Source organism: Elgaria multicarinata, chromosome 14, assembly GCF_023053635.1.
Source record: "Elgaria multicarinata webbii isolate HBS135686 ecotype San Diego chromosome 14, rElgMul1.1.pri, whole genome shotgun sequence".
Classification (NCBI taxonomy): Eukaryota; Metazoa; Chordata; class Lepidosauria; order Squamata; family Anguidae; genus Elgaria; species Elgaria multicarinata.
The window spans coordinates 20,709,467-20,736,488 of record NC_086184.1 but is presented as its reverse complement, the minus strand read 5'-3'; the positions used below and the strand labels follow the sequence as shown (position 1 = coordinate 20,736,488).

Genomic DNA, 27,022 nt, shown 5'->3' with positions numbered 1-27,022 from the left:
TGTGTTGGTATCTCATTCCATCTCTGGATTCAAATAAACACACACGCACAAGATCAGAACATCTTTCCAAGTTGAAGCTGCAACTGGAGCCCACTATAAAACTGGCATGGTCACCTTGACCCAGCCACTGCAAAGACATGGTGAAGCCCAAAACCATGTTTTATTGTGCTTTTAAAAGTCTTTACATGTGAATCAACCTTCCTTTCCTGGGATCTGCACTTATGTGAAAAAGAGAACACCGTGCGCAGAGCCGCACTCTTTTTTCCCCCTACAAAGGTAATAAAAACAGACAGTTCCCTGACTAAAAAGGGAGATGACAGCCAAGGCACAGTGTCTTGCTATGAAATGTCTGTTTAAATAAAGTACCATTTGTTGGTTTTTATTTTTTTATTTTTTTTACCTGGAACTGGGCTCTTTGTTTCATTAGGTGGAAGATAAAGCTTTTTTAAAAAAGGCTTGGGAGATGAGCGCTGGAGGCAATCTGGCAAGCATACTGAATGAACTGAGTTGGCAAAGCTATCAGAGGCCTTTTGCTTCTCATTCCTGAAGGGCTGAGTGTGCTAACAAGATGAAGAGCGGGATTCTGCTGATGCACCATGGGAAAGGAAACTGCATTTGGTACTCCCAGCGGTCCTCCTGGTTAATTTGGAGATGGTGCTACTATTCTCCTGAGAAGTTGCATTTAACTGCTCTTAGCTGCCAGCGTGGTTTGCTGAGGAAGGCTTGATAATGAGGGGAGGGGAAGAAGAATCCAGAGGAACTTTGTAGGAGAGATGGACGTTTTAAACTCCGCAGTTACCTTGGTGACAAAAGAACCTAGGGCAGTGTTCTGCGAGCAACAACACTTCCTAAGCAGGCACCAACACTTGCTAGAACAAAACAAGAAAAGACCAAAAGAACAGAAAAAAGTCCAAAAGAAGAAGAAGAAGAAAACCAGTTTTTTTTTCTGTCTCTTACTCCAATTTCTTCTTACATATCCACACTGTGAAAAGCCAGGCATTTTTCTACGTAACATGTGTGCCATTATGCCCTCTCCTGCAAAACAGACTCTGTGTTTTGAGGAGCACTTTAGCAAGATGCTCACAATGGACAATCCCCTCTGTAAACGTCCACTTGAACGCCTTTGGCTTCTGGACCCACTCTCAACTACTGTCCACAAAGAGAGAACAGATGAGTGAGAAGGTAGTGGTGGCAGTTGTTCCTTCTGCTCATCCCAATCACTTCCTTGTGCTTTTCCTATTAGCCAGAGGGGGTGAGCAGGAGGCAACAGGAAGAAAATCTACACCACTTCTTGGGCTGTCTTATGGTCAGCAGTGGGACCCCTTCAGAGCCATTGGTCTGAATGGGTGCTCAGCAGTGTTAACCCCTGACATTACCCCTACACTCTCATGAATGCATTGTAGTGACTTATGCTGTAGTAAGTCAATGAAACAACTTCTGGGCAGTTGCAGGGCTTTGGTTGGTTGGTTGGTTGGTTCTTTGGCCAATAAGCATCCTCACATCTTCATCTCCATGATTTTCTCTACTCACTGTGGCCCTTTCTACACCTAAGGATTATCCCAGGAAAATTGAGGGAACGACCCTGCCTGCTCCCAGGATCCCCTGTGTGCCATTTGTATGCACAGGGATGATCCCAGTATGATCCCTGGAAAAAAGGCAGGTGAAAAAACGCCCTGTGTCATTGGGCTCATCTACACCAAGCACAATATTCCACTATGAAAGCGGTATAAAAAAAGGTAGGAGCCACACTACTGCGGTATTGAAGTGCACTGCAGGATCTACATTACTGCTTTATAGTGGTACTGAAGTGCACTGACAACTGTTGGGGCCGACATCTACACCAACCAGGATATAACATTATGAAATTGGTATATGGTATGTTGTTTTATACGGTTGTTTTTATATTTTTGATGGTTTTAAATTTTGTATGCTTTTTAATGTTCACTTTTTAACTTTTTTAAACCACCCAGAGAGCTTCGTGCAAGGGGCGGTATATAAATTTAATAAATAAATAAAGATGTCAATGGGCCCCAACAGTTGTCATTGCACTTCAATACCACTATAAAGCAGTAGTGTGTCTCCTGCCTTTTATATACCACTTTCATAGTGGAATATCCTGGTAGGTGTAGATGAGCCCTTAGAGCCATTTCACAGCACCTCGGTTTGATGCCAAGTGTACAGTGGACCAGTTTCAACCACTGCTCTCAATTCACTTACAAGTAAGTGATTGCCAGAGGCAATCTGGAAGTGAACCGAGAAGGAAAGACTATTGGAGGGCTTGGCTTCCAATTCCTGTTAGGAATGAGTGCGCTAATGGAATAGAAGAAACAAACTTTGCTAACACATAACAGGGACGGAAATTTTATTAAATAACATTTTGGAATTCATGGTCAACTGAAGAAACAGAATGCATGAAACTTTTTTTTTCTTTCTCTTTCGTGATAGATTGGCCAATCATTCCTTTCTTACTCCCAATTTAACATGGCAAAATTCTAAAATTAATTCCAGGACTGGAGCATACAGAGTTGGCCACAACTTTCATTTCCTTCCATTCCTTTTCAACTTTGAACCCACTTTTGAGATAATCTGAAGACTTTGTTGATGAATCACAACACATATAAGTACACAGGTGAACACACAAGCAATTGGGCATGTAAGTGCATCAAGTTTCCTTTATACATTCACAGAAGCACTTGCATGCATTAAACAGGCAAAGAAGAGGAAAAATGTAAATGAGGGGAAATAATTTCACACTATGGCAAACTTAACACACACACACACACACACACCTGTTGCTGCAAAGTCTGAATATCAAAATGAATAATGATAGATTTCTCAAGTACTGGTGCCACTTTGACAACAAAATGAAGAAATTCAGGGTTCTAGAATGTGGAAAGTAATTCAGACAGGGAGAGTGATGGAATGCCATCATTCCAAGTGATTTGATTGGGAACAACGAAATTTGGGTAAAATGGGAAATAGTTAACACCCCCCTGCAAACAATATCTGATGGTTATCATGTGGCATTCTTCACAGATTACTTTGGGGTGAGAAGGGAATGGCAATAATGAATTCACTGCTGCAGCAAAATAGGTCAATAAAGAAGCATAATTTTGCTCGTCTTTACAGTAAACCTTGCCAGCTAAATTTTGAACCAAGCATTGTCTTCTGAAAACATTCATTCCATCTGCACTTCACAGATAGAGAAGAGTGAGAATTTTCTTTCAGTTCAGTTTTGAACATAATTTACCAAAATTTGCAAAGTTCTTCATATTCGGGACAAAAAAGAACCTGAGATTAAACAAACGAACAGAAATGAATGTGAGAGAAACCAAAATTGACAGATTCATCCATCGTGGTCCAGGGATTGGAGTGCATAGCTCTAAAAAAGAAGAGCTGTGTTTCAGAGGCCAATTCAGAGCATGTGAATCAGCCGTGGCCTGATTTGGACCCGATCTGTCCTGCTTCAGATCTATATCCAAATTGAGCCTTGGACATCCGAATGAGTCCACTGTCCATTTTCCTGGAATGTCACAGGCACCTGACCAGAGTCCATTGCATTCCCTTCCCCCACTCACCACTCAAACCTGGCCCAGTGAGCCTCTGTTCCCACCCACCAAGTGACACAAGTGGACCAGATTTACCAAACCCATAAACTCACATCCGGCAGCCACCCAGGCTCCATACAAGCCACCATTTTTACAGAAGATGGGGCTCTGTATTTTCACAGATCTAATGTTGCTCACAGTGGTTGCTGTAAAGAGCCATTCCCATCCATCCATCCATCCATCCATCCATCCATCCATCACTATCAGGAACTCTGAATCATCCTGATCTCTCCAAAGTGATCTGGAGTGCTTTGGATCGATCCACAGGTGGGTATATCATGGTTCTCTCCATGCTGGGGACACATGTATCCAGTGAAGTTGTTACAAGCAAAAACAACCCAATCATCATCATCATCATCATCAGAGAAGGGTTTCTCTAGTAATAAAGTAAGGTTCAGATGCTCCAGAAGTCAATATAGGACCAATAAGGCATTTTTGCTGGTCCTAGGCACTTCATCCTCCCATCTGGACATAGGCCTAAAAGGCCAAAGAAAAGTGCAGCTACATGGAGGGCAAGTTTTAAGCAAGCACAATTTGTGAAATTGTACATCATCACCGACCACAGGGCATGCTTCTTAGTGCATTAGCCTTAGTTTCCAATTTCCTGGCTGTGTGGAACGAGAGCCAACATAAGATAGCCAGGTGTGTGTGTGTGTGTATTTTAAATCACTACTATTGCTCTTCTGGCATTAATATGCTATGTGCATTATGAAATGTCAAAACAAAGCAATCCTTTTCCCCAGTGGATTATATAATTTACATTAAATGTATAACACAGCAAAATGGGAGAATAATGGGGTTTTTCAGATATTATGCCAAACTAGGGGAAGCCAATCTTTAGATATTTTTTAAAACCTTTTAAAGATTACACAAGCTGGTTTTAATCAACAGAAATTGAAATGGCTGTTAGATAACAACAACAACAACAACAACAACAACAATTCTAAGAGATATATCAGAAAAGATCACACTTAATCTGAATAAATTGATTAATGAGATCTCTTGGGATTTAGATAGATAGACATCTTTAAAGCTGAGTTTCTGGGGCAAGGAAAATGCATGCAAGATAAATATATACCTTTGATTGTTTATGTTAGACTTAAGATTCCCCTATCTATAACTGGCATACATATATGATTTGTTTGCTATCATTGAATGATAATACCAATTGCAACATTTGTTAATATCTAGTTTTGACCCTGCTGCTTTTACAGCTTCAACATTTTCCTTGCTTTTGGAAACACTTATTGAGGCCAATCAGGGAAATCAACCTACAATCCATGTCTATAAATACGTATTATTGGTGAATAAATATTATATACAGACCTTACAACATTTGAATGGGTGATATGTAGAAGCCATCTGGATATCTGATCTGTTTTTGCTGAAGTTTATGTATAGGTCTTAGAAACCTGTATTTTCAAATACACACACTCACACAAACACATTTTATATGTATGCATTGAAACGGATATATTCAAATCTATGTAGCCACATTTCTTTTCTTTTCTTTTGTCAATATTTTTTTTAAAAATTAAAAGTTAATGTTTGGGGAGAAAGAAAACAAAAACAAAAACATTTTGCTACTGCTTTAAATTCTTGGTTTTTAAACCCCTTTCTCTCCCCCCACCCCCACGCCCATTTTCCCCTGTACTGGAGTGGCATCTTCTAGAGTGCATAGCATTATGAGACTCACATAATGGCTCCAATCTGCAAACTCTCTCTCTCTCTCTCTCTCTCTTGCTTTCTAGTTAATGGTCCAGAAGGGGCTGCGCTGTTTAATCTTCAGATATGAAATAGTCAGTGATGCTTGGCTGTGGAAATCAAGCCTGGGTTGGCTGCAAGGAAGCAAAATCTATTTCATAAAAATGGATTAATAGAATCATAGAATCATAGAATAGCAGAGTTGGAAGGGGCCTACAAGGCCATCGAGTCCAACCCCCTGCTCAATGCAGGAATCCACCCTAAAGCATCCCTGACAGATGGTTGTCCAGCTGCCTCTTGAAGGCCTCTAGTGTGGGAGCAGCATATGAAGTCAGCACTTCTTTTAAAAATGTTTTGTATTTGTGTGTGTGGTTTTTTTATGTACTCATGTGTAGAACTCCAGGCTCAATGAAGTAAACAATGTGGCTGCATTTAAAGAGAGAGAGAGAGAGAGAGAGAGAGAGAGAGAGAGAGAACACTCCTCAATTAGGACAATGAATAGCTAATTTCCAAATGAGGGATGCTCTCATTTATTTAGTTTTTTTAAAAAAACTTACGCTACACTGGTCTGATCTACAGAGTTTCTCATAATCAATCTGCTTCAAGGTACCAACAAGCTAATCACAGTGGCCATCTCTACCAGATCACCTAAGATGGACAGCTCACCCTAAAAGGGATGATGATGGTGATAATGATGATTTTCTGTCAAGCTCTTCATTTTTAAATGTAACAAGGGATCATGCTGCTGCTATATGATCCTCTGCATGCTACGGATAGCTGTACCTGGCAAATTTGGCCAGTACGGCTGGTGAGAATTTTGTTTGTTTTAAATGAAAACCAAAACAAAAAAGCACTGGAAATTTCTTTAGAAGCAGAAGAGAAAGAATTTGTGATTAAAAAAAAGAAAGAAAAAAGAATGTGGGAGAAAGTGAAACTGACAGAATGATCCATCTGTAATATAAAGCATTTGTTCCCCCACTGAGATATTGCTCTCCCCATCAGTAACCGGTAACTGGGTGTGTACTGACTATCAATGGCATTCTCTGTTTTTAACTGTCATGGAAAATAGACCTATCCCCTATGCTGAATCCATTAACTATCTACCTCTGCTAGTAGTGATCACAATATTCCATGGCAATGCAATGGAATCCATTAGCTAATTATACACATAATTATAATGATGTGAAGAAGCTCTGCCTTTTGATCAGCCATGACTGCAACAATTACAGTCGTTGACCCTGAATTCTACCCAGTTGAATTTTAAGATGCCATTTAATGTGTTGCTTTTTAATAATGTATTAATTTTATATGTTTTTAATCAATTATATGTATTTTATGGTGTTTTATATTTGTGTTGTACCCCACCTCGATCCAGAGGGAGAGGCGGGTAATAAATAAATAAATATATTATTATGCCTGGACATTTCCCATGATGATGTTATACCAAAGCACAAGAACTGGACGTTGAGTCACTTGCAAATCCTCAAAATATATTTATTTTTTGAGCTGTGGAGCAAAAAACTGCAAAGAGAACAAAATATGAAAAAAAAAAATGAACCAGAACTAATAAAGTAGCACAAGAGCTATTAAGAACGAAAGAAGAACCATGCTGAATCAGACCAAGAGTCCATCTAGTCCAACGCTCTGTTCACACAGAGGCCAACCAGCTGTCAACCAATTGATCATCATTATAGTTAAAACGGAATGGCTTTGTGCATTGCTATCAGTTCTCTACCATCCTGATACAAAAGTATTCCATCTTTTATTCCAATTTCAGGGAAGTTGGGTTAAACCGAAAAGACATGCTGTATAAAGGCATTATTTGGGTTTAGCTTATGACGTCTTTAAACGTTTAAGTTACAGGGGTTTATTATTTTGAAAGAAGTGGTAGAAGGTTCCATTTATTTCTCTATTTTTATTTATTTTCTTATTTATGTTTGCTTAAACAGCAGCTAGAAGAGGTAGACATCATTTTTCACCAATAATGCTGCTTTGAATAAAACTACATGATGACATAGGATTGTTCCAACTGGGCCATTTTTTTCAGGAGATTTGACATGTTGCCACACCTCTATTTGCAGCTCTACCAACATTCACCTTTGCCTTCTTCTTTTTCTGTTTTAAGTAAACTTAATAAATAAAAGCATATGCTGCTTCTTTATCACCACTCACTCCAAAGTGGCCAAAATTCCCCCTCCTTTTGAATTAAGGGGGGGGGGGGAGAAAGGTGTGTTACACCCTTCTTTCCAATCAGTGACATTCTCATCAATGAATGTTCCCTCAGCATTTCAAAGTTGCCATCAGTGCAGAAATAGTTACAATACAGGAATGGATATTCCCAAGTAAGTAATAATATCTGGGCACTAATATGCTACAAAATATAGTATCTTCAATCAGTATCAATTCAGGTTTTGACCAATTAATTCAATAGGCAGACAAATTACCAAAACTATTAATCAACTGCATCAAGCCAGAACAGATAACTGCAGTCCTGAGATAAACAATAAAAGATCGCCAACATAAAGAATAATTTAAAATTCTAAGCTATCATGCAAAAAGCCGTGAATAATATTATTCTCCGCACACATATCCATGTTTCCACAGAAACACTGAATTAATGCATTTCTTAGTGTTCACTGGCTCCTTGGCCTGAGGAATATTGTGACTGATAACACACACACACACACACACTGAATGCAATATGGAGAGAGAGAGAGAGACATTGAGAGATGCTGGAAAAATTCAAGACAAACTAAAATGAGTTTGGATTTCTAATGATCCTAATACAGAATCTGCTGCAAAATGGCCTCCCCAGGTTGTGTGGGGTCTATGGACTTCCAGTATTTTTTATTATTATTATTTTTCCTGAAATTTATGTATATTTATTCACAAATTTCGCCTGAGATATATGCCATGCTGGAAAAGATATCAGGGGAAAAGTAACATAGAATAGGGGGCGATACTCTAAACGTTACATACTAACATAAATTCTATAAATCAATGTGAACTTTCTTATGGAAATATTTGTGTATTTCTCTGCATGTCAGGAAAAAAAATTGGATCCATCTATGAGTGGACACTGGAACAAATGACACTGCATGATCCACAAAACACACATGGGACAGATTTCATAAAATCTGGGCATCCCTATTGTATGTCTATGTGTATTTTAGTGCTGTGCCGAAACCTGCCCCTTATTTTCACACACACACACACACACACACAAATCTCTCTCTGAGAAAGAGACATTGGTGTGTGTTTTCTGCCTCTTTGAATACTTTTCTTATTGGGGGAGGAAGTAGCGCTTCTGCTTACCTTTTATAAGTGAAAGAGGTGAACTAGGGGGTCTCTTTATTTATTTTTAAAAAAACTTTAAAATCACCCCATGTGCTATTGCAGAATCACAGGGCTCTTTGTCCAAAGGCTTTCAGCCTGAGAGCCAGGCTAGATGTTATTTAAATCGTAAATGGCAGAGCTATGCATGATTGACATACTTAACTCCATGTAAGAGTATGTGACCCAAATTTAGATCAGGACTGTGGCAATTTGGGAGGGGGTGAATTAAACGTTGCCCACCCAATTTCATGCTGAAATTCCACCCACTCCCTACTGGGGGAGTGTTAAAAATGAAATGCACACGCACACACAGAGAGACACAAATAAATTCCCAATGGATTTGGAAATGTGCGTGACAATGGAGGCTTCAGAAATTACGTAATTTCCCCACTGCATAAATAGCAGCCATAGAGGCCCCATTTATGCAAGACTTGAGCCATGAACAGAGCCAAAAAAGAATCTCAAGCAGCTGAGGGTGGCCGGAGTGAGCATCCAACAAGCCAGACCCGGGTGAGTTTGCCCATTCCTGAAAAGAAACTGCACAAAAGCTGGAACCCCACCCAATGATTGATGGTGATGGGAAAGGGTTAGGGTAAAAGGGAAACATTAGGGGGCAGTTTGGGACCCAACATATTCAGATTTGGCCCCTGGGATTGAAGTTCTGAACCCCAAACTACATGAAGGGCCTGAGACAGTAAAAAATGCAAATATCATCATCAAAGGCCCTGTCTTTAGTTAATGCATTTAAGGCTGCAATCCCAAGCACTGCGGATCCTGCTTCTTACTAGGCATGTGAGCGACTGCACTGCAACAGCCGTATCCTATCCATGCAAACCTGGGAAAACACTTTGCTAACTGTAATAGGGTTTGCTCCCTGGGGAAGATGTAGGAATACAGCCTTGGCCTGCTGTTGTTCAACACTGCAGTGCTGCTAACTCCCAAATAAACTCCATGGGAAATCAGTGGAGCTTGGTATCCCAATAAATGCATTTTGGTCAGGGCATAGGTCTAGTGAGGCATGCACTGGTCACTAGCTTCATGGAACAGGTTAAGAGACGTGGGCCATCGTGACAGGAGACAATCAAAGTAGGTTTCAGGCCTGAACAGTTTGGCTCCGATTCAATTCTCAAAGCAATAAATAATGAGAATCAAGGTCTGAAATTCTTTGCCCAGCTATTTCCTCCTCCAGCTAATGCCTTGAGGGATGAACTTTACATTGTCTGCATTTTAAAGAGATACTATCAAGTCATATCTCCCTTCCGTCTTCTACTGTGCCCTTACAGAAAATGGTTGCAATCTAATGAGGAGTTTCTTCTAGGCTGCATCTCCTTAAATATCAAATAAAAAATACACCCCTCCTCAAAAAAGCCATTCTTAGCCCTGATGAGGGGAGAAGTCCTTATATTTTCATCAAAAAATTATTTATCGGAAATTCAGAAGTGTCTAAAAGCTATTCTTAGACTCTAAGAAGGCATACAGACAATTCACACTTTATGTGACAGGCAAGCCATCTGCATGTACATTGTGTCTGCTGCAATAAATACCGAAGCACTGTAAAACATGTGGCGAGAGGGTCATGCATCTCCAGACATGCCTGGCCTTGCAGTAGATATCTGGAAGCTCTGCAATGCATACATAAACGGCAAGTTACCAGGAATAGTTTAACTGTGCCCCTCTCCAGACGTTGTTGGGCTACAACTCCTGACTATTGGCCATGCTGGCTGGGGAGTGAAGTGGCCACGATCGCTGATGACACCAAGTTATTTAAGGTTGTTAAAACACAAACGGATTATGAAGAGCTCCAAAGGGATTTCTCCAACCTGGGAGAGTGGGCATCCAAATGGCAGGTGAGGTTCAATGTAAGTAAGTGTAAGGTAAGGTATGCACGTTGGGGCAAAAAAAACCCCAACTTCAAGTATAACCTAAAGGGATCTGAGCTGGCAGTGACTAGGGTGACCAACTGTCAGGATTTCCCCGGATTTGTCCTGGTTTTTGTTCTTTCCATGGTGTCAGGGGGGATTTTCTATAATTTTCAATAATGTCCTGGAATGACACACCTTCCTCTTTAAGGCTGCCATTAGCATGGCAGGAGGGAGTGACATGCTTTCTTGAGGCACATCATTCCCCCACCCCGAGCTCCAATTGAGGTCTTAAAGGGGAAAGTGGGTCATTCGTGGACATTATAGAAAAGGCCCCAATTGGAGTGGATGGTGGTGGTGCAGAATGAAATCTTTTCCCCTCCTCCACTCCAATCGGGTTCTTTAAGGTGGCGGGGGAATAACGTACTTTCTGCAGGACTCAGAAAGCTGCTTCCCCACACACACACTAGGTGTCCTCTTTTTTGGTTTCCCAAATATGGTCACCCTAGCAGTGACCAAACAAGAAACAGATCTTGGGATCGTGGTGAACAGCTTGATGAAAATGTCCACCCAGTGTGCGGCCACTGTAAAGAAGGTAAACTCCTTCTTAGGCATTATAAGAAAAGGAAGTGAGAATACTGCCCTTATACAAATCTATGGTGCGACCACACTTAGAATGTGTTCAGTTCTGGTCACCACACCTAAAAAGGATATTATAGAGCTGGAAAAAGTGCAGAAAAGGGCAACTAAAATGATTAAGGGGCTGGAGCATATCCCCTATGAGGGAAAGTTACATCAACTGGGATTGTTTAGCTTGGAAAAGAGGAGACTAAGGGGAGACATGATAGAGGTGTACAAAATTATGCATGGCGTGGAGAATGTGGACAGGGAGACGTTTTTCTCCCTCTCTCAAAATACTAGAACCCGGGGTCATCCCATGAAACTGATTGGTGGGAGATCCAGGACAAATAAAAGTAAGTACTTCTTCACACAGCACATAGTTAACTTATGGAACTCACTACCACAAGATGTTGTGATGGCCACCAATCTGGATGGCTTCAAAAGAGGGTTGGATAAATTCCTGTAGGCAAAGGCTATTAATGGTTACTAGCCCTGATGGTTGTGTGCTAGCTCTAGTATTCAAGGCAATAAGCCTGTGTGCACCAGTTGCTGGGGAACATAGGTGGGAGGGTGCTGTTGCACCATGTCCTGCTTGTTCATCCCTGGCTGATGGCTGGTTGGCCACTGTGAGAACAGAGTGCTGGACTAGATGGACCCTTGGTCTGATCCAGCATCAGGGCACTTCTTATGTTCTTATGATGATGGGAAGTGGAGTCTAAGAACATCTGTAAGGTTGCAGGTTTCTCACCTCTGGTTTAGAAGGACAGAGACTTCTAAAGAAGTCTCAGCCAAGAAAATATACTTTGCCTACCGGATGACACCCAGAGGGTCACATGTTCTCCACCCTTCTATATAGTAAGGGTGAACACATTATCTGTGTATGCATCCCTATGAAGGTAAAATGGCAACTCTCACATGCATGAGGGAGGTATTAGAAGGCTTGGGGCAATTCCAAGGTTGGGAGAAGTACAAAAAGACATGGGGGGGGGGGGGCTAAGGGCAGAGAAAGGAGGGATGTCTAATGAAAACCAAACATGCTCAGTGGTAAAGAAACGCTGACTACATAACTGTTGGAGGAGGGGGGCATTCATGAGGGGAGTGGAACGGAGCGTCCTGAAAGAGGTTTTGACTTCCTGGCTGGCTGGAATCTGAACAGGAGCACACACACACACACACACACACACACACACACAACACACACACACACACACTGTACCATTGTCTTGCAGATCCCACTTGCACCACACCACGACAGTGAATCGCCACAGGATCTAGTAGAGGGTGGTGGCTCTGATTTTGGTGGGGTGGATGAAATCATTCTGGGTTTTAGTCATAACCAGCCAGCTGTTCAATGTGCTGAACCTATTTTGAGGATAGTTTTCAGCTCTTTGGATAGCTCCTTTAGAATTCTGGATGTTTCTGACTAAAAGTGAAATTGGAGCCCCCAGCCTCCACTGATAGTCCATAGCAATGTGATTTTATGAGAACCTCACTTAACCTCACTTAACCTCACTTTGGAACACATTGTGACTGCACTGTTCCATATGCAAGAATGGAAATGCAACCCATCAGTTAAAAGTTAGTGACATATAAAAGATAGAGCAAGTTTTAGCTTTCACGAAGAGACTGGCAATTCCCCATAGTGCAGCTATAGGTAATTAGCATTTTTATTGGGATTAACCAACAGCCAGGGCTCCTGTACAATATCTCTGTGGCTGGAATTGGAATCTCAATAAAATGAGGCAAGACATGCCCCAGAGGAGCTGCCCGTAGGCCTTAATTCTGACAGTTGTCAAAGTTCAGAAAAGGCTAGCAAGAAATCTGAAAACGGAACCCAGAGTGGAGCTGTGTAGATGAATGTGGGAGACAGACTTGGCAGCAGGCAGAGTGGGCATGACTTTAAATTGTTTCCATTCAATTCTATGGAAAAATAGAAATGCAATCAGCAAGATAGTTGGGAGAGGGAGCAATTCTGAGCCCTCTAAGAAATTGTGTTGGCCAGATGCAGGGGGTGCTGATTTATAACATTCCTCCTCCACCCTGTGCTCTGGAATACAGATCTTCATGTTTTCCCACATAACTGAACAGCTCACATTTATTCCTATTGGAAAACTTGCACTGGGTGGGGGCATTGTGCATGGGGGGGGGGTGACTCCCCTCTCTGTTACCTAGAGAAGTCGTGGGCTCTCCCACACTAGAGACATTATAGAGGCAGCTGGGCAGCAATCTGTCAAGTATGCTTTAAAGTAGATTCCTGCACTGAGCAGGGGGTTGGACTTGATGGCCTTATAGGCCCCTTCTAACTCTACTATGATTCTATGATGGATAGAACTGGTTCTCACTAAGTTGGGAAACCTGTGTATGGGCTAAACCATTTCAGACTGAAGGTAGGGGTTACATAGTGGGAGAATCCTCCATGCAAAACAAAAAACAAAGCAAAATCTCTCAACATAAAAATACCAAATGGCCTCCCCTAAAAGGGACTGTAAATAAATGGGACCAACCACCTTCCGTATTATCACAATGTTGTCCTAATCCTGGTTAACAATATTTAACAAGGCTTGCAGAAGGGAATGTTCCAATCCAATAGCAATGTTCCATTTGGCAGTAGTTCAGCTCTGGAGTGTTTTATGATACCCATTTTAGGCTATAAATAGTGAAGAACAAACTTAGAGCAAGAAGGAAAGGAAAGACTACGTGTGTGCCACGTTACCAAATATAATGTATTACGGTTTTAACAGTGCAATGTTTCATAAGGTTTATGAAGGACCGCACAAAATGGACTGGAAAGAAATACTGGCCCGTGGAAGGACTAGATTTGAATATAGTTGACACCAGGGTCTCAATCAGTGAGTTCCATTTTTCAAAAACACATCAACATAAACATCAGGCCTTTCAAAGGTCTAATCATTCAGTCACATTGCTAAATATTTGAGACATTTCTTCCCCCACCCCCACCCCAGGAAATGTGCAGAATGGTGGTGAGTGTTTGGCAAAGAAGGTGGAGGGGGGAACAGTCTTAAATTCTTTCCTCCATGCAATGCGGCTTTCCCCAAAAAAGCTCTGATTAAAATGGCTGCTTCACAGATTACTTCTTCTGACACAGTGCATCTTTATGTAGGGTGACCATATGGAAAGGAGGACGGGGCTCCTGTACTTTTAATAGTTGTGTAGAAAAGGGGAATTTCAGCAGGTGCCCTTTGCCTGCATGCAGCACCTGATGAAATTCCCTCTTCATCACAACAGTTAAAGCTGCAGGAGCCCTGCCCTCTTGACCAGAAGAGCTGTGTTTGCCTCATTCTGGTGTAAAAAGTCAGGGTAAGTCCCCAACTTTTAAAATGCAGAGCTTCACAGGAAAGCCCCCCAGTGGCTTTGAGGTGACTGCTGCATCGTATAACCTATGCAGTGCCACTATGCACCCACCCGGGGGGGGGGGGGGGGCTTTTGGAGCGTATAGACAGCACCCTAGCTTTGGTTTCCTGAATTGTTGCAGATGGCATTCCAGCTCCTGTTGAATGAAACAATCCTTCACTGAACAAAGCAATTGTATTTCTAGAATTTATATTTTGGAGATTCTTCCTTCTTTTACCAGGGAGCAGGGCGATAGCAAACAAGACACAGTTTTCTAAAAGTTACTGAGAAATTCTCGAGGCTTGGTGAGGCATCAAGAAAAACAATAGGTTCTGGAGAAGCATGAAACTGAAAGCACATCAGCCTGGCTGTTTGTCAGTATAGTTCCTTTGAGTCTGGGGTTTACTATTGAATTATTCAGTATTGATTCAAGAAATGAAAAATAAAAGGTTTTTGTCACTTTCAAATCCCCGTGTATTTATGTCTGCTGCTTTTGTTCTCCTGTCCCAATCCATAAAGTATAACTGTAAAGCATAAACTAAATATCCGAGCTTTTTTACCAGAAAGTGACTGCCTATTAAATTGTGTCCAGTGCCACTTAACACATCGGCAATTATGCGTGTTATATATTTACCTTGGGTTCCATAATGCTGGCAAATGAGAACCACAGTGACATGCCTACGCATTTTATGGCCATGTGCAGTCACCTAACAGCTTTACTTTATTTCATCAGAGTCTTTGTGAATTCTGCTGTTGTCTCCAGTGGAAAGAACAGTGACATTTGATGCACTGCAGACTGCTTCACACATCTGCCATAGAGTTGTAAATGCATGCAGAGGAGACTCAAAACATAGAGCAGTTCTACATCAAGGGGGAAGGGGAAGTAAGTTCTCTCTAACTCATCAAGTCTGCAGGGGAAAGCAATAGAGAGTGTCACGCGAAGTATCATTCCACTGCAGAATTAGGTTGCCAGTCATTAAGCTTCATCCCACATACCTGCTTCCCTCGGATTATCCCCGTAGCGCTAAGCTTTCGCGGTTGTTGTTGTTTTTGCTACCGGGCAACAGTGATCCTTTGCATCCCAGGAAGTGAGTTTAAGGGGGGAAATGTAAAAAAAATCATAAAAAACCAACGGATGACCCAATTCAATTCAAATTTGGTATGCTTAAGCTCTCCCTAATATCTATTACTGTGCCAATTTGGGTGTCTTTATCTTTAAAGCTTACACAGATGTAAGCATTTCTTTAAAATCCTGCTCCTGCGCCCCAGCGGCGGCTCGGAACATACGCTCAAAATGTAGGGGCTAAATACGGCGAATCTTTTTGCTTTGTTGCACAATTAAGGCAGGATGCATGCGAGTACTTCACAATCAAAGCAGATTATAAGGTGGAAAACTTCTGAGTCCTTTGCATGCAATTCGCAGTGATTGCACAGTATAACCCTGGTGTGATGAAACTCATTGGGAAGCTTGCTGCTCCTATCATCATAGTCTTTCGTACACATAGGGAAGGTGCAGGTTTGGGTGGGGGGAGAAACACTTTGGAAGATAATCTTAGCTTATCCCTTCATGTAACTATTGCCATATGTGATGGAAAGAAAACTGAATCATGAGCTATAAAGAGAAACTTAAAAAGTTGAAAGTTCTGAAACTTGAAATTATCTTTACATTACACCTTACATAAGCATTGTTTAGAGATGGGTAGATCTGACAAGTCTGTTTCTACAGACCTCCTCCTTTTCCCAACGCAGTACCATCCAGAACAAGAAAAGAAAAGAATAGGGGGGAAATATGAAGAAAAAAAGAAGAAATACATATTTTTGTGCACCTTTTGTTTCCAAATTGTCACATTAATGGATGCATGTCCTGATTAGCTAGAGCATGTTTGTGTGCATTTTAGAAATAGGCAGTGTGTGTGTGTGTGTGTGAGAGAGAGAGAGAGAGAGAGAGAGAGAGAGATTCCAAGAGTGTACATGTTGAATTGTATATGTGATCTGGAAATATATGAATTTCCAACCATGAATTACATCCATTTCCACATGTAGTTATGGAAGGCTAAGATCAGATGAAACTATTAAAAAAAAACAGAACTAATTTCTCATTCATGCCCTAGCATTGATGAGTTTAATAGAATGTACATCTTAAGTGTATAAAAGAAGAAGAAAGAAATGGGAAAATCCATACATATTTGTGTGCACATTTTGTTTTCAAATTGCCACATTAGTGGATGCATGTCCTGATTAGCTAAAGCATGTTGGTGTGCCCTTTAGAAATAGGCACTTCGTGTGTATGTGTGTGTTATCCAAGAGTGTGCATGTTGGACTGTATATATGAATTGGAAATGTATGGATTTCCAACCACAAATTACGTTCATTTCCACATTTAGTTCTGGAAGGCGAAGATCAGATGAAACAATTAATAAACAAAAACAAAACAGAACTAATTTCTCTCTTATGCCCAACGCTGATGAGTTTAATAGAACTTACACCCTAAGTGTATAAAAGAAGAAGAAAAAAATGGGAAACTCCATACATATTTTTGTGCACATTTTGTTTTCAAATTGCCACATTAGTGGATGCATGTCCTAATTAACTAAAGCATGTTGGTGTGCATTTTAGAAATAGGCAGTGTGTGTGTGTGTGTGTGTGTGTGTGTGTGTGTGAGTGTTACCCAAGAGTGTGCATGTTGATCTGTATATGTGATCCGGAAATATATGGATTTCCAACCACAAATTACATCCATTTCCACATTTAGTTCTGGAAGGCTAAGATCAAATTTATTTATTTTTTAAAAAACTAATTTCTCATTCATGCCTAGCATTGATGAATTTAATAGAACTTACACCTGAAGTGTACATGGGACTGTAAGTTTACAGCATAGTAAATGGGTATAGGAGCTCTCAAATGTTCCAGGGAACGGTCTTTCCTAGCCTGGCTCACAGAGGACTTTAAAAAAAGAAAACCCAGAAATGCTGGTTATGGTCATTCCATTAAGGAATGTCCTACAGAAATGTCTTGTACATTACAGGACTGTTCAGCATTTGGTGAATTTGCAGCCAGTCTGGGATAAGGGTAGAACATATTTAGGAGGCAACATGAAGCTGTACATTCCTCCCTAATGGTGGTGGGTTCAGAGCTTAGGTGGACAATTTAAGACTACTCCATCCCTGCCAGCACTCTCTTTTGCTACGGTCTTTGCACTCCATGGAATGAACTGGTCACTTTGGGCAGAGTAATATATATATATTTGGAGGGAGGGTTGCTTTACAGATCAGCACAGGGCGATGATGGATTTCCCCCTCTAATCTAACCTGATAGGGGTTGATAATTACAGATAGGAGGGTATATACATTTTATCAGCTTTATCATCAGGATTTATCAGATGTATCATCAGGAGCTGTGCTGGAAAAGTTACACAAGCAGGTAAGAACATCACTCTGAAGCATCTTAACAGTTATGGGGATTACTAAAACTAACCACTCAGGCATCTGGGAGATGGTTGTAGAAACTGTTTGGAGACAACCTGTTTCATCCACCTAGAGTTTGGAGGCTGCAGGGGGAGTGATTTAGGAATATTTCCCTCAGCACCTGAAGAGGTGGGGTAAGTGGGTGGGAGGTATTACACTACTTCAGAACTGGTTATGGAACAGATACTGCTTCTGTCGCCTTATTGGATGATCTATGCCAGACATAGGAAAAGAGGAGTGTGTCCCTGTTGGTTCTACTGGTCATCTCAACAGCTTCTGATACCATTAACTATGGTATCTTTTGATGGCATCTCTCTTGGATGGGACTTGAAGGCATTGTTTTATAGTGGCTTATAACCATGTAAGGGTACTTACTGGATTGAAGCCCCATGTTCTCCCATCTAACAGCACAAATCTATAGTTATCTACTCAGAACCAAGTCCTACTGAATTGAATGAAGCTTACTCTCAGGTAAGTGGGTAGAGATTGCCATTTCTGAGACTCTCTATATGTAGATAAATTATGTGCAGAGGTTTTCTGGAACTGCCACTGAACTTTTTCAGTCTGCACCTAGAGGAGCATTCAAACATGCGACCCCTCACTTTCTGTCTGAAATGGTACAGTACCAGGAACTATGTGCCACATGATTGAGCTGCTTATGCAGTTCAGCAGTTTAGTCAACAGCAAGGAAAAATAAATAAAAACAAAATGTCTTTCCATACTGTCTGATATATTCTCAGGGAAGAAGCTTATCTTGATTTCTGCGCCTTAAAGGGTGTGTTTCTGCAAATCAGGACATGTACCCCCTAAGAAGAAGGACTGCATAAAACTTCTGCAATAGAAAGAATCTATTAAACACACATACATACACACACACACACACACACACACACACACACCTTCAGGGATTAACTCCACAACATATGGTGATTATGAGAACAGGACTTTATTTGTTAAATTGTCACATTTTTTCCCCCAAGAAGACTATTCTGGCATGTGGTTTTCTCTGTGCACGATAGCTTGTGATAACAAAGCTAAAGTATAACCTGAATAGCTTCACCTATTCTATTATGTTAGAAAGACATGTAGACACCCTGAAACAGGTGAGGTTCTTTCAACATTTCAGAGGGCATGCTTTGAAGCATCCATGCTTCAAATTTCTTATTCTCTTTCAGTTTCAGATGTAGTTGTGTTTAAGGAAATGGTGTGTGAAAGCTGCTTATGCGTCAACTCCAATGGATTCAATACTTTACATAATTTGTTTATAGGGATGCAGGATTACGAGATGTTCAGTGCCTCCTGGAAGGTGCAGATGAATGCCCACAGCAGCCAGTTAAGTGCATCACACTCTTCTTAGGAGGTGATGCCTTTCATACGTATAGCTGACAGAGGGTTTATAACCCACATTAGAAACTGAAAGTAGCATGTGTTGGTGCTGCTTCCACATTTATTTGTGCATGTTCACATGAAGTCTTGCATGTGCATATGATAGCTTTTAACTCCCTGATTTGCAGAGACAACCACTTATTGGTGAATCCCAGTAACACAGAGAATTAGAGTTGGGGTGGGAGAGAATAAGCCAGAAAGTAGGAATTAGGGAGAAATTTGTTTTGTTCACATTTTATGTGAACTTACCAAATTCACTGTTTTAAAACCTGTACATGAACCTGAAACAGACACTGATATCTGCAGTTTTCCAAAGCTTGTGAATGAAGTTCACAACTAAAATAACTGCATGGTAAGTGTGTGTGTGTGCGAACACACACACACACACACACACACACACACACACAAAAGTACCTTACAGAGAAGTATGCACAAGAACATTTTATCTCTAGGGAAATAGCCTTAGGAGAAATCTAGCTTCCCTTTAACTCAGTGGTTGGCAATTTGTTGCCCTCCATATGTTTTGGCCTACAACTCCCATCAGTCTTAGCCAACGTAACCAAGGGTGTGGGATGATAGGAGTTGTAGGCTTCTGGAGAGCCACAAGTTGCTCATCTCTGACTTAACAGTTCCTCGACAACTACCTGTCTAGTGGCCTATTCACACATAACATAGACAACTATCATAGATGTCCATTGAAGTGTGCATTTGACAGGGAGGTGCAGCCAGCTCTAACTCCCCAATTGCTGTACCTGTATCAATGCAGCCACTGCAGTCTGTGTGTCAATGCAGTCATCAAAGTCCTGTTCAGGCTTCCTCTGGGGACAAATCTATGTGTAGTAGTTGCCAGCTTGGTTCACACCATTGGCTCCAACCCAAACTCTACACATTCAAAGGTCACATTTGCATGGAGCCTGGAAAGCTTGAAAACCAGGATCTTGAAAAAATGGATATTTCCCGATCACACAGGCTCTGCACAAAGCCGTGAAGATGTGAAGGTTGGAGTGAGGCCTGCAAATGTGAACTTCATCACTTTTCCTGCATAATGTTTACACCCAAACATCCATTTGTACAGGCCTCAGGTACACAGTAAGCTAGCACTGCACATGTATGGCTGAACATGCCCTTGGTCAACATTCTCATTTCTCTCAAGAAATGCCATATTCCCCCCCCCTCATTTATGAGTGTATTATTTATACCCTCCTCTTGAAAAGAAAATTATCTGAAAACTTTTGTAACACTGATGAAGAGAGAGCATGCAGACAATAAGTAGAAGGAAATCATCAATTCAGGAACAGATCCAACCCCCCTCCCCTCCCCTCCTCGGAAGCAAGTTTTATCCTCTTCCATCTGTTCTGTAGAGTGCTAAAACTATAAAAGAGGTCCCAGCATTTTTTTAAAAAAATTCACAGCAACGCAGGGGAGCAAATGCTGTTCGAAATACTTCTAGAAAATGAATGCATCTGTTGGTTTTTATCTCCGTGCCTTTCTTCCCCTTTGTATTTACTAATGCATTTGAATAATGGTGGAAATTAAAGGCAGACAGAATGCTTTAACGACGCTATAATGCATAGTAGCTTGTGATTTAATGTGGTGGTGAGTGAAAGCTTGCTGACTCCTCTCCCTCTGTGCCTCTTGCTTCTCGTTGTACTGAAGAAACTGGCACACATATGGTGCACAAGATCACACATCTTCCTGATCACCCTCCGGTAACAGGATGAAGTCAAGATACGAGTGGATGGCTGCCTTAACTCAAAATCTGTTTTCTTTGTCAATTTAAGTGCTTGTTGGAGGGACTCTCTTTCCTAGTTTAAATCCATTTGGGAATTTTGTTTAGCAGGGGTGGAGAGGAGTTCTTGGGTTTTTTATTATTATTTTAAGGGGAAATAAATGGAATGCATGTGAATAAACACACTTGTGTGCCTCTGATAGAAAGCAGACCTTCACTAGCATCTGTAAACATACAGAGGACAAATGTTCAACCATCATGACTTGACAGAGCTCTGGCTGAACATTGATTGAATTAGGAAGGTTTAATGAAGGTGAAGATCTTATTATAGATTTGGGGTGTACATAAGGAGAGTTTCAAAATTAGGCAGACATGGTGTCTTCCCCTGCCCCCTTGATGTTAATTTCCTTGTGGTGGTGTTCTCCTCCACCTATCTTTTCCTTTTTTAGCTCAGTCTCAATGCTAGTCAGTCAATAACACAGCACATGCATTTATTTAAATGAATTAATCTATATAGTGTGAGCAATGGTAATCCTAAATCCACATAAGATCAAGACTGGAGTAATTCAATGAGCTGTCTTTCAGCACCACGCTACTGAGTGTTATGGCATCGTTAAAGCATTCTGTCTCCCTTTAATTTCCGTCATTATTCAAATTCTTTAGTAAATACAAGGGGAAGAAAGAGGTAAGATAAAACCAACAGATGTATCCATTTTCCAGAACCAATTTATCTTCTTTTTTTTATAAACCACCCTGGAAGCTCTGCTGAAGGGCTCTATAAATCATTTTTAAATAAAATAAATAAATGTGTGTGATCCAATATAATTCAAGTTTGGTCTCTGTGCCCACCCACCCACTCCAAACCCCAAAAAGGATAAAGAACACTGGGTTCATATCTCTGCTTTGGTCATGAAGATCACTAGGAAAATTATTCTGTCTTTATCTCTCCCAGCCAAGCCTACCACACAGGTGTGTTGATATGCTGAGATAATAGGGCAGCATACACAGGGTTATCTTAGTGTATCAACAATGTTGTTTATGCTTCCCAAAATGCATTGGGGAAAGGGTGATAAAGCTACAACGTACAATATTGTTGTTTTAAGCAGCCCTCAATAGGTAGTCTTCATGCTAGTACAGACTGGTAGCTCTGATACCAGTGGGACGCTGTATATCCACTCTGGCTTTTAGTAGAGCCAGACAGAACTCTAAAGGAGCTATCTAGCATGTATAATATCTTGGACAGCTCCTTTAGATTTCTGACTGAAACGAAGACTAGATTCACAGCTCCGGTGACATCCAAGCCACCAGCTTCCGCTGCTTCATGCCTTCATACAAATCTCTGGTGCAACCATACTTGGAACATGGTATACAGTTCTGGGCCAGATCTACATCTCGGGTCACACAGATGCACTCCTATCTTGTGCAATTATACTTTGCAGGTTATATAAGACTGTTTCTTACCCTTCTGGAACATTTTGGGTGGGAGCAGACATTTGTGGGCAGGAAGGAGGAGGAAATGCTGCTCATGGGCATGGCACACATATTGTGTAATGAGGGGGGCAGGGTGAGGCCTTTAAAGGTGGGCCCCAACTCTGAACTTGGCCTTTTTCCCTTTGTGGCTCTCACCCTCCCACCCTACAATCAGTATGGAATTAGCCAGTTACTCCCTCTGGGTGGGCTAAGTAGGAATTTTACCTGCCACTGATTGGTATTTGTGTATGCTGTTTTCACTGATGGCAGAGGCAGGTAAGTGGGGAAGGGGGGACAAAGTGGGGGATGAATAAGTCCCCCTCCCCCTTACCTGGCTTCACCATCTGCTGCCGCACGGACCGCAGTGGGGGTAGGCAGCAGAGCCAGGTAAGCCCCCCTCCCTCACTTACCTGGTGCTGCCACCGCCTTCACTGCATGAACAGTGGTGGTTCTGGTGCCAGATAAGACCCCCTTACCTGCCACCACCGCCACATGGACAGCGATGGCTGCAATGCCAGGTAAGCCCCCTCCCCCTCATTTACCTGCATTCGTCATGGTCTGGGCAGCAGCTTCAACTGCGGCCCAGTCCTCAAGGTGGAAGCAGGTTGAGGCCTGTTTCCGCCTTGAGGCCTGGGCCTCAGTTGAAGCTGCCACCTGGACTGTGACGGACGCAGGTAAGCCCCCCCTCCCCCCTGCCCCCTTACCTGGCTCTGCCGCCATCGCCACACAGACTGAAGCGGAGGCAGCAGAGCCAGCTAAGCCCCCCTTCCCTCCCACTTACTTACGTCCATTGCAGTCCGGGCAGCAGCTTCAACTGAGGCCCAGGTCACAAGGCAGAAGCAGGCCTGTTTCCACCTTGAGGCCTGGGCCTCAGTTGAAGCCGCCGCCCGGACCACGATGGATGCAGGTAAGCCCCCTGACCCCTTACCTGGCTTGCACCCCACTCTGCCCCCTTACCTGGCTCCACCGTTGTCACTGCACAGACTGCAGTAGTGGTGGCAGCAGGTAAGCCTCCCTCCCCCACTTACCTGGCTCTGTCATGATCCGGGCGGCAGTCCGGGCGGCAGACCATGACATGGCCCGGACCTTCAACTGAGGTCCGGGCCTCAAGCCGGAAGCAGACCACAGCCTGCTTCTGCCACAGCTTGCCTTTGACCTGAGGCTTGGGCCTCAGTTGAAGCCCCCACCCAGACCGCGACGGAGCAAGGTAAGCAACCCTCCCCCCTCCCCCTTACATGGCTTTCCTCCCGCCCCCTTACCTGGCTCTGCCATCGTCGTCCCACGGACTGTGGTGGTGGCACCAGGTAAGCCCCCCTCCCCCTTCCCAATTTACCTGGCTCTGCCAACCGTCGCCACAGGACATCAACGGCGGCAGACGGGGAAGCCAGGTATGCTCCCCTCCCCCACTTACCTTGGTCCGGAGCTTCGGAACAGTCCGCTTTGGACCATTCCGAACCGCTCCGAACCACTCCGCACCTCCCCCAATCCGCTCCGGAACTGGGCGTCAGAGGTGAGGATTGACCCACTCCGCTTCGGATTCAGGGATCCAAAACAGAGTGGAGCACACCCCTAAAAAAAATGTGCAGGAAAAATGCATTAAAAATGTGCACAAACAACCTGATATCAATTTTGGGGGGGGGGGGCGGGGAGATGCATACATTTAAAAAATGCATAAGTGTAAAAATATTCCTGAAAATGTGCACAGATTTCCATGCAAAAAAGTGGGGAACTCAAATACTGCAATCTGATGATGGAAATGAGACAGAATTTGGAGAATTTTAATGAGATCTTGTTTTACTTGTAAGCACATCCCAATTTAGGAGTAAGCTCTAATAAACACAAAGAACTTACTCTTGAATAAACAAGCACAGTGCTGGGTTGCACCATTGCCCAAATTCCACCTTCTCATTAACAAACTTTCTCCATGATGCATTGTCTTTATTTATTATTGATAGAGCTCTTGAAGTAGAGACACCATGCAAATTATGAATGGGTAGAAAGCTCAGCTGACCAGTTTCAAAGCACAGAATTCTATCCGAGGAAAGCACGTAAGGGTACTATATGTGAGTAATAAAGATATGTTTCGTTTGTTTGCTCACTTCAAATATACCGTAAGGAGGATCCCAATGGCTAATATTGCCCCACAAGCCCCTCCTCCAGCCATTGGCAACACCATGCCCTCTAGTGTAGGGGCTTCTTGGCATGTCTCCTTATTCCCCCCCCCAACACTTGCAATCCCCCCCCCATGGTCAAGCAAGCCAAACGTGGGGTAGGACATTTCTGATTGGATACATGACATCGTGATATCATCACATTGATTATGTAATCCCTGAACGGCTGGGATCACCTGAATGAGCAGAACCAATCTCAACTCATTTAGTTTGCCCCACTGATGAGCTCATACTGACAGCGTCGTTGAGTACATGGCATTGTAACCTCATCCCAACCAGTATTTCATTCCCAATTGGCTAGACATGTCCATTTTACTATCCGTTTAAGAAGAATGGAGTAATTAGAAACAAAATAACGGTACCCAAACAACACCAAATAGGGGGTGGCAGCAAATGTTTGAATATTTTCCCAGGTAAAGGGCTTTTGGGGAAATATGTATATCTCTGTCCTGTGGGGTGGGGGACCCCACACAGGTATTTATTTTCCTAGAAAACCAAAATGGAAGCAAACTTAGAGCAGCTCAGCCTCACTGCCCTCCCCTTCTCCCCCCCACACCAGAGAAAATACTTTAAAAGTATCTGTTGACGATGCTCTTTTCTTTATTTCTGATCTGTGACCCCATGTGCCCCAGTTTAAATGGGGAGGTTTTGGTGTATAAATGTGCTGAAGGTCTGATACAGCATTTGCACTGCTCAGACTGTTTCTCTTATGGTTTCTAAGGTTTTTGATGACTTAAGTGTTTTGCAGTTATTCCACGTTGTGATTGACAATAGAGGGAAGTGTTCTGCCTAGCTCTTTATTAATTTTACTCTCTCTTTTTTGTCCTTGGATTCCATGGGAACGTAACAATCTGTCTCCATATCATTACCAATGAAATAGAAGATTTCTAGTTTCCAGATGGAATGCACATATTAAATTGGTGTTCTAAAACTGAGATCTGGCTATTCAGTGGGGAAAAAAGGATGTGCTGCTGTTACTTAAGATTATAAGAAAATACTTTATTTGTTTACATCTGTGCCTTCCCTCCCCTCTAGTTTCCTTGCCCACTTCTTTGCATCTTCTGTCAGACCTCTTAGCTCTGATCTTGGCTTGCAACCAACTCTTCATTTGTTCCATCTCTTTATCTCAGCTCTGGTCTCAATCCCACAGGGACACGTTTCCTCACTGCCAGCCACTTTAGAAATCATTGTTGCATCATTCAGACACCAATTCCAATAGATCCCCCACCCCACCCCACCATCCATGGTGTATCTGAAGCAGCGATCTACATCTTTCCGCGTGGTATGGTCAGTCATGTGTATTGCCTACTGTTCAACACTGACTAAAAGGAACATGACAGTGGTAGAATATATACATAGTGGCAACATCCATTGCATTCCCATCCAAGCCAACAAGACCAAGGAATATATTGAACCCCTTGCAATGACCATAGTATTGTAAGTTGAGAATCTAGATGAGGAGCAGGAGGAGGATGTTGTAACCATACATTACCAGCATTACTTAAGCCATTGTCCATAGCCTCTACTAACTACAGATAATTGCCAAATGTCAACTGCTGCTGCTACTCAGACAGGGCCAAAGCATTTAGGATTAAGTAACCAGTTTGATAGGAAAATTGAACAAATGGATATGTGCCATCAGTTTCATTGAAGAAATCAGAATCTTAACTTACCCGGCCAACTAATATAGGTTCTGGTCCAGAGAACTCTTCCAGCACAAACATTTGGTTCCATACCCAGCCTCTTTTTGAACGGTTCAACACTCTTTGCTCTTCACTTAGCTCATTTAGTCCTCTACTGGATCTGCTAGGTAACACTTGAGTATGATTCATTGGAGCCATATACATCGATGGGACTGCAGTAATCCATAATATTACTAATGGAGCCCACGTATCCATAAGCATTTCTGTTAGTCTTTCTGGCATCATTCCACACACTAAGCAAATCACTGCCGGCAATGAAACAATTATTTTGCTTTCTTCCAGATCGTAGTCATACGATTCATCATGCGGCAAAGAAGATTTACTTACAGTTCCATCATGTGTCTAGAGCACAGTAAACATAAATAGAAATTGCTTAGATGGTAGAAACACACTCCTTTGGGCTTTATCGTCCTCAAAGGTGCCTGAAAAAAATAAGAGGAAAAATCAAGTTAATAATAAAATAATCAGGAATATGTGTCTTTCAATTTATTAAATGTTTAGATTTTCATGTCAAAGGTGTTAACCCTCTCTCCAATGGTTTAAGATTGTGGATTCTTATCACAGATCTAATTAAAAATTCAGAGGCGGTTTAATAATTAGAGCTGTGTTGAAATGGCCTC

General features: G+C 42.1%; 1 protein-coding gene across 1 annotated transcript in view; it reads right to left on the bottom strand.

Annotated features, from left to right (window-relative positions):
- Nucleotides 1–26,808, bottom strand: part of CDH8 (cadherin 8) — a 272,479-nt gene extending 245,671 nt beyond the window's left edge. Inside the window, exon 1 of the mRNA XM_063140865.1 lies at nucleotides 26,373–26,808. Within this exon, the coding sequence (XP_062996935.1) occupies nucleotides 26,373–26,627 (255 nt within the window). The 5' untranslated portion in view covers nucleotides 26,628–26,808. The remainder of the gene's footprint in view (nucleotides 1–26,372) is intronic.
- Nucleotides 26,809–27,022: the final 214 nt, after the last annotated feature.